The 9646-nt window shown below is 34.9% G+C and overlaps 1 protein-coding gene across 1 annotated transcript; it reads left to right on the top strand.

The window, feature by feature from the left end:
- The first annotated feature begins 5232 nt into the window (after positions 1 to 5232).
- LOC100369825 (2-hydroxyacylsphingosine 1-beta-galactosyltransferase-like) lies at positions 5233 to 8439 on the top strand. Its single transcript, XM_006819822.3, has 4 exons — positions 5233 to 6277; positions 6685 to 6904; positions 7379 to 7598; positions 8125 to 8439. The coding sequence occupies exons 1-4, from the start codon at positions 5417 to 5419 to the stop codon at positions 8345 to 8347; spliced, it is 1524 nt and encodes a 507-aa protein (XP_006819885.3). The 5' UTR covers positions 5233 to 5416; the 3' UTR covers positions 8348 to 8439.
- Positions 8440 to 9646: the final 1207 nt, after the last annotated feature.

Raw genomic sequence — 9646 nt, 5'->3', positions numbered from 1 at the left:
TCCTCACAGTCAGCAATGACAGTTTAGTGTAAAAGGATAATAACATTATTGCCTCCTGGATAAGCAATGTGCGATGTTTGCAATTCATTTTGGAAACTGTCACAGACATGTTCGGTCTGAGTTGCAGTGTATAGTTACATTTAAAGACTTTGTAAGCATCTTGCCCAGATTGGCCATAAGTGTGTTGTCCATAGCAGTGGTATATTTCTCAAAGTGGAAACTGTCTACGATGTGAAGTATCTTGTTCGGGATGTTGTTGTTCTCTTCTAACACCATTGTGACATCGTGACCTTTGCTCTTCAAATGCTCACCGAGTTTAGCAAAGTATAGAAAGTGACTTTGTGGCAAGACATACTTTCCAATAGCCGCAGTATATAATATGCATAGTATTAAATAAACAGTGAAACACTGCTTACGAATACAATGTACCTCACTTTGAGCAGTGTCAAGAAATGTCAACTTGAATACAATGAACTATTGAACAATGGGTAGCAGATATAGCGTTGGCCCACCAAAAATAATATTTTTTTTTATTGTGGCTAGAAAAATTCGGTTCCAGTTAAAATTAGAGGCAGTACCAGCGTAAATACAAAGTCCCTGGATCACTGAATTCTCGTACTCCCTCACCCGTAACGCGAGAACATACAATAAATATAATTTTTCGTCGTGCAGAATATCTCGAGCGAATAGATTTATATTGCATTTGTGTGTAAGAAAAAGAGTTTAATCCTATGAACACGGCAGTGTGCCATCTACAAAACTAATTAATGTTTGTAACAACTGGACAAAGTGGAAGAACTGATCGTCGTAGTCAGCAATGACGGTTTAAGTGTAAAAGAATAATAACATGATTGTTTTCTGGATAAGCACTGTGCGATGTTTACAATAATGCAACAATGTTTGCATATTCATTATGATAACTGTCCTGTCACAGACGCAGGCATGTTCGGCCTGAGTTGCTGCGTATAGTTACAATTTTGGTTTTGAAATAACAAAAAGCAGTATGTGTTTACACATTCGCACAACTTGGTCATGATACACTCTGTTTCTACTGAACCCACCCCACCATGGTGACGTAGTATCATATTTTTTTAGAGTAAATGCAGTCCGTCGCGAGTGAGTTGATTTTCAATGTGCAAAGCAAAGTAAAAATGTTAAATGAAAATATGTTGTTCTGACTAAATACAAGTCATTTAAAAATGATATACACTCCATAACTTGCGAGATTTACATTGAATTTGATAATATCTAATAAATCGACATTTGACCCTGTTCAAATGGTTGCAATAGAGAGGTGACGTCATCACCGCTCCTTGGCTGCATGCATGACGAACTGAAATAAAGAAAGGAATCTGAACGTATTTTTTTGTTATTTGTCATCATAAGCTCCAGGCTTTCATTAGTGCTCAGACACTGTTCTACTAATGGTTTGTGATTTAGTATGCCCAATCTTGGTCGATTTTGCTTCTGTCTTGGTCCACACTGTTTTCAGTGACTTCCTTCATCAATTGCCTGATGGGGTTGGTCATTGGTTGTGTTGTATGATGGATGGTTGAATTTAAATAGCGAATATTTAACAACATAGACTCGATTATTTATGCTCGTGAGGTTCTCACTTCGTCAGTAATAGTCAGTAATAATAAAATAACATTTTATGTGAATGATCAAGAATTTGAAAGAGTATCCTCATACATGTATAGCACAAGTAGACTTGAAAAACCGGGCTTTGAAGGCATTTTTCAAACTGAAGCAGATGCTCTACTCGGAAATTCAAGTTCCCATCAAAATATATCTGAAAATGTTTGACACTATGATCAAACCAATACTCACATATCGTGCAGAAATTGGACATTGTGACATAATAAAAAATAAAAACTATCTGATGCACTTATTGTCACCAATCGAAAAAATGCACTTAACATTTAGCAAGTACATACTGAAGATAAGCTGCAGGACCACAAACCTTGCCTGCTTATTAGAATTGAGTCGATACCCCCTAATAACTACATGTATCAGACATATGTTTAAATATTGGTTGAAAACAGCCTCATAAATGAAGAATACAAATTGGTAATCAATATGGATAACTCAGACAGCCAAATTTGGATCAATTGTATTAAAACAATTCTCAAAGACCTTAATATGGAACATGAGTTGGAAAATGGAAAGACTAATGGAAACAAATATCTAATAAATAATATTACTACAGCACTTGAAACAAACTTCAAAATAAACAGTAGGGATTCTCTAAACAGTGACAATAAACAACCAGAGAAATAAACTACTTACTTATAGAAAATTAAAAAAACTGAATTTGGACTTGAAAATTATCTGCTGACAGTAAATAACCCACTACACAGATCATCAATGACCAACTAAGATTAAGCGCACATGTTTTACAAATTGAAATGGGCAGATACCATAAAATTATCATTACTGAAAGAAGCTGTCCTGTATGCGATACAAATGATATTGAAGATGAAGAGCACTTTCTGTTAAAATGTCAGTTATACAAACGTGAAAGACAGATCCTTCTCAACACAATTAGACAGTGTTCTGAGGGCAACACTGATACAAGCTTTATCATGCTGTCATGCTAAAATGTCAAGCAAAATACATATACGAATGTTTCAACCTAAGAGAAAGCAAATTAAAAAAACAGCTGCCTCACACATATCTAAATTAGTAATCCTAACAATTACTTTATTAATTTGCATTTCTAACCCACTTTCAAGTTGTTGTTGTTGTAGTTTTGTTTAGTTTAGTTTAGTATAGTTTTTTTTTATTCTGAATGTTTCTAACATGGAATGACAACAATACGTTATTGTACTTAGATCTATGTCCATTTTCAGGATACGACTTCAATAAATACTTATAAAGTATTTTTTGATAAATTTTAAGATAATGATATTTTTTTAAAATAAAGTCCTCAGCTGTGTGTTGAGTTGTTGAAATAAAATAAATTCAGTGTTTATGATACAGGGCAATGGCGTGTTTGGTCGCTATAGAAGTTTGTAAAATTTCAAAATATTTAACCAACGAATTAAATGCACTTTCTCTATATAAGCACATATGTCCTATTGAACAATGTGCTTACACCTTCCAAGATACAACACTAATGTGTGTTTATTGTGTGCCTAACATTCACCCTCGCAGTGTTTGTGGTCTATGTTTAAAATGAAGCAGACATGGCACAGTATAAACGTTTGAGAAGAGCCTGTTCAGTGATTTATCCAAACAAGGTAATGGATTTATAAGAGCCAAGCCCCATAAATAACAAGAAATTAGATCCAACTACATACATAATGTAAATTATGCAATTTCTTATGATTCTTTTGTCACTGCCTCGTGAGACATGTATGGGTTATTGAGACAGTTTTAGGATCGGTAATAATATAATATAATTTAGTATTTATGTTTCAAAAATTGTAATTGTGGAAATATAGTATGTTATTAGAACTGTGCTCATTTTGTATTCCAATTACAAATGCGAGAGTGTATATTACCTCTTAAATATGGATTATTTATTACTGAGATATCAATTTGAGTGTAGTATAGTCAATATATATTTATTGCATTTCATATGTTTTTGTTCGACAGATTTTTGCACATAAATATAATTGTGAATATGCTCTCAACTCTGAAGAGATTTTAATCAAATGTCTATAATACACGATATTTGGAAATGTTTTCAGCATTGGCAGGAACAATAATATAAAGCAAGTGAGAAGTATCCTGTATTTTATTACACTTTTGATCTGTTGGCTTCTGACTTCTGAGCTTCTGAAAAGTCAACTCTATCGCACGCTATAAAATTCCTCTAGGAATATAACTCGACTAGACACCCATCCATTTTTACTGATCCGGCGTGACTACTAGAGACATGGCAGCGGGTATTTCATATTGAGTAAGAGGGTTTCTTGCTACCCTGTTTTTGAACTAATATATATATATTTGTGTGATATAGTTTACCTGAAATTGTGTATTACCTTCAAGTTGTCGGCTGTTGCCATGGTAGACATGAACGTGAAGAATTGAACTAAAACCGGGCCCCATATACGAAGTTCGCAAGAAGCATTTAGTCTTCAGATGTCACTTCACTTTATACGTTTTCTGTTGATATAATTATTATTTCCGACCGTTTTTGTGATTGTATTTTTTAGATTATCTGAAGAATTAAAAGGCCGTGATTGGTGAAAAGTAATCTCAACTTTGAGGTTAAATTTCTCGGTAATGAAAAACCACAAAAACAAATGGTAACTTTGTGCCCACACTCAAGCTGAGTAGATGATTTTAGTCCGAGATTAGGGTGATATACATTTGGCGTAATGGTATTCGAAAAATATTTTTGTTGTTGCCAAGGCTACGGTGGGCCAAGTGTTTTGCCATATTTTACAACCTAACCATAGAGACCAGCCTGCAAAGTTTTAGCAATATCGGCCAAGCCAAAAAAGTCACAGAAGAATTATTATGAGAAGACACTGGAAATCACACATACAAGTGATTTTAAATGCAAACCTATCAGAGCGAATCGTCAATAAATACATTGACTGGCTAAACAGAAGATATTGTCCGAATATTAGCTTCATCGGTGGAGTTTAATAAAATTCGGTCGTTTTCATGGCATAATATTCATAAGATTCGCACGAATCAGTCAATCTATTCTCGATGCAAACGCTGATAGCAGCCATGATAAATAAAGTTTTCAGTGGACAACAAACGCTGGATAAAGATTTTGTTGAACGAGTTTAGCCAAATATATGTAAGGGCTAAATTGACAAAATGTTTAAACTACAAAATAACGTCATTAAACAATATTTCAAACGAAAAAAATAAAATAATAATAATATAATTATATTACATAAGATTGAAATAAGATTTGCTTGGTACAATTAAATCAGTTCACCTTTCACATAACGTAATAGTATCGATCAGTAGTAATAATAATATTCATGTATGAATCTCCGGAATCTCAGAAACCCGTTTTTCGTTTTGTTTCATGCCTTTCTTATTTTTCGTACACACAAATGCAATATAAATTTTGTTCGACCGAGATATTTGGCGCGACAACAAATTTTATTTATTGTATGTTCTCGCGTTACGGATGAGGGAGTACGAGATTTCAGTGATCCAGGGGCTTTGTATTTACGCTGGTATTACCTTTAATTTTAACACAAACCGGATATTTCTAGCCACAATAGAAATTGTTATTATTATTTTGAATATATTTTTGGTGGACCAACGCTATATCTGCTACCCATTGTTCAATAGTTCATTGTATTCAAGTCGACATTTTTTTTACACAGCTCAGGGTGAGGTACATTGTAATGGTAAGCAGTGTTTCACTGTTTATTTAATACTGTGCGTAGTATATACTGCGGTCATCGCATACCACTTACTTCATACCTATTGCATTATGGCACGATTTCAGACGAGCCGCGATCTTTTACTACTAACACTGATGTATGTGTTATTGGGAAGTGTGTTTTGCCACAAAGTTCTGATTCTTCCGGGAATCTCCGTTGGGAGTCACTTTCTATACTTTGCTAAACTCGGTGAGCATTTGAAGAGCAAATGTCTCGATGTCACAATGATGTTAGGAGAAAACAACAACGACCTGAACAAGATACCTCACATTGTAGACAGTTTCCACTTTGAGAAATATACCACTGCTATTGACAACACACTTATGACCAATCTGGGCAAGATGATTACAAAGTCTCTAAATGGAGAGTTTAATCCTATGAACACGATGATCATAAATAATGCGTTAGTAGAAGATTGTGTGTTACTGCTCAAAAACGAGGAACTGTTTCAACGCTTACAGAGAAAGGAGTTTGATATTATACTTATCAACCCCATTGCTGCATGTACAATCCTAATGTCACAAAAACTAGATCTACCGTTTGTCATTGTATCCACGAATCGACCGTTCACAATGATGGATGCATATTATCTCAATATGCCGAGCCCCATTTCATATGTTCCATCAATGATGTCTGGGCTCTCAGACAACATGAACGTTGGTCAAAGATTACGTAACCTTATCTACCGTATAATCGGTCATTTAATGTATAGGTTACTGTTTTTAGCTCCTTATGACGAATTGAAACTGCAGTTTGGTATTAAACCGGAAATGGATATGATGACATCATCAGGAAGAAGCGAGATAACATTATTTGCTGTAGACTGGGCATTGGAGACTCCAAGACCAATAATGTCGAATACGATATTTCTCGGTGGTTTGTTAGCTTCACCACAATCCCCTCTGACAAATGTAAGTAATGTGCAGATATATAAATATTGTAATATTGTAACTCAATATGTAAGAGAACGCTGTAGCATATCGATAAATGTTTTTTTAATTTATTTAATCTTTTTTACTGTCAGTTATCAATGCACATTCTATTATTAGTAACTAGTGCGCCTGGGCAGATTATTGTTTGTTAGTTTGAAATGAATGGGCACAGTGGACGTCGCATTGTTATTTATTTATTGACAGATAAAACATTGAAACACACTTTTCGTGTCTTCAAACACTACAAATCAATAAATAATTGAAATGAATAAAGAGTGCAATGTGACAAATTGAAGAATGTGTTCCCCACAAAGTACTACAATGTACTTCTACGCGTGGTGGTAGTCTAGGCCTTTAATTTGACATGAAACGTTGTGCCATTGCAGGAGTTGGTTGAGTTTATGGAGTCTGCTAGACATGGGGTTGTTATATTATCTTTTGGTTCGACGGCGGATCTTGCATCCTGTCCCGAGAAAGCGGCACTGGTTTGCGCCGGGCTTGCCAGACTACCACAGAAAGTAATCATGAAATATAATGGACCCCCACCAACAACTCTTGGTAATAATACCAAATTGACAAAATGGATGCCACAAAATGATTTACTTGGTAGGTGTGTTAATTCAGATATAGGTGTATATTAGTTACAATATTTTACATAGCTGAACCCACCCTCCCTTGCAGAGTTTACGAACTTATAACCTGGCATAGGGAGCCACAGAGAGTCGCAACTAGAATCTGCCACAGGTGACATTTTACACCAAAATTGTTGGTATTCCGTGTTTGTTTTTTTAAATTCATATATTTCTTATATCCTAAGTTTCTGTTGGAAAAGATGTATATTATTTGAAATAAATATATCAAATATTTTTACATCCAGTGATAAAATCTTTACAAAATGGTAAAAAAAGAGAAAGTAGATCCTGTGGTAGGAGTCGTAGATGTGAATCGTCGTTTCAAATCGATGGTGCATTATTGATTATGTAGATTATTGATCGATCAGTGTTGAATTCTCACTGCATTGCGGAGAAACTGATGAGTATTGTAATTTAGTGTATTGATTTTACCTAATTCAATTCATAGGGCATCCTAACACCAAAGCATTTGTAACTCATGGCGGCATGAATGGTGTATATGAAGCTATATATCATGCTGTTCCAATTGTTGGATTTCCTTTGTATGGTGATCATTATGATACTTTCAGCAGAGTATCTAGTAAAGGCATGGCAGTTATTCTGAATATTGGTAAGCTGACTCCAGATGAACTCTACAATGCTGTTATCAAAGTTATTAACACTCCCAGGTGAATAGTTAAATATACCATGCACTGTACATGAAGGAAACTATGACAAAATAATTTCACAGCTGCCACATCATGCACTTTGCCACTACTGTGAAGTACTTTGCCATACTTTGCCACTACTTTGCCGTACTTTGCCACTACTTTGCCACTACTTTGCCACTACTTTGTTGTACTTTACCACTACTTTGTCCTGCTTTGCCTTTACTTTGCGTACTTTGCCACTACTTTGCCACTACTTTGCCATACTTTGCAGTACTTTGCCACTACTCTGTCGTGCTTTGCCACTACTTTGCGTACTTTGTTTGTATCAGTTGTATATCATTTAAGCCCAACAAAGGAAATTACAAATTAACGAGGACCGACAGGGATAAATATTTTCACTTTCAATAACACTTTACAATATATATATATACATTCTTTGTTGCAGACCAAAAAGAAATAACTTTATTGTTTTATAATATTGATAAAATATTTTGTATGATATATATTTGCTTTTAAGCTACAATTTATATGTTTTTCATTCCAGTTATAAAGAGAATGCAAAGAAGATATCAGCTATACACAAAGACAAACCCATGTCAGCAGGTGACACTGCTGTATTCTGGATTGAATACGTCATCAAACATGGCGGCCAACACCTCAGGGCTGAAGCTTTCAATCTGAGTTTCATCGAATATTTTCAGATCGACATTGCAGTCTCTCTATTGGTGGTAATTTCTGTCATCTGCTTTGTAATAAAAAAAGTGTGATTTGTAACATATATTGCAATAAGAAGATCATCAAGATGAGGGTCACTTAAAAAGTTGTAATTTTATAGTTGATTAAAGTTATTAAATTGAAACGATTGTGCACGGTTAGAGTCTATGTACACAACATTACTATAAGTAGCGCTCTCATTACCTGCAAATAGATTAGTTTGTAACACACTATACGCTTGTAAGTGGAACAGTTTGCATTTAATACAAACACGACAATGGTAAAATACAAGTATTAATCAAATACAGAAGCACAAATTACAATATAATTAACTACAATCATAAAAATCTAACTCCAAATTTGGGAAGGGGCTCCAACAGTCACACTACAGAGGTAAAAGCCGTGACGCACCTGCAGGGTAGGGTCAAGGAGATCCTGCTGGGAAGCCGGGATAGATGGGAGGTGATCAAGAAGATGGCCGCTGAGCCCTGAAATGAGGTGGGCAGGAAAGAGTCCATGAGCCCAGTGAAGTGTGCAAAATAAGCAGAGCTAAAAAGAAATCAAGAAGTGAGGAGGTGGTGGTGGGAAAAGAAGTAATTGAAAACAAAATGATGCTCACTGAAGTGTAGCTAAATATGTGAATGACCCATGTCAGCAGGCAACATCATTGTATTTTGGATTGAATACGTTATCAAACATGGCGGCAAACACCTAAGGGTTGAAGCTTTTAATCTGAGTTCCATTGAATTTTGTTGTAAGGAAAGCGAAAACTGTTTTTGTCTTTGTTCCATCAATAAAATACAAATTTTACTCGATATAAAAAAGACGAATGACACGTGCTTTTCTAATTTTACGATATTTCTCAAACTCAACTACACAATGTTGCTTCGACAACATAGGGCGCTAGTTATTGGAATGATCAGTTGTATTTCGTGTTCTGCTTGTTCATTTTTTGTTCAATATAATATTTCTAATATGCTAAGATGAAATTAACCTTAAAATCTAAAGAAATATTAGAAATGGCGGACGACTCAACGATTCTTGTTGAATGATAATGTTCAAACTAAACTACATAATGTTGATGTTACATACGTACATCAAACAAAAAGGCCGAACGTTTGCCAGAAAAATATTTTTTTACATATATATATTAATGTCAAAATGCCGTGGAGGATATGGCATGTATAACACATTATCAGGCGCGGACACAATAGCTTTTGAAATTGTAGAATGTCACGCGATGTGTTGATGCTACTACAACGCTGTAACCTTTGTTTCGTCACGTTTTTACGATAAATTTGACGCATAACACGGGATCTCGTGGTGAACGAGAAATGATTTGTTGTAATTTC

This window comes from Saccoglossus kowalevskii, chromosome 6 (assembly GCF_978046115.1).
Source record: "Saccoglossus kowalevskii chromosome 6, keSacKowa6.1, whole genome shotgun sequence".
In the NCBI taxonomy this organism is placed as follows: Eukaryota; Metazoa; Hemichordata; class Enteropneusta; family Harrimaniidae; genus Saccoglossus; species Saccoglossus kowalevskii.
The sequence above is the reverse complement of the archived record's forward strand: the minus strand, read 5'-3'. Positions and strand labels throughout refer to the sequence as shown.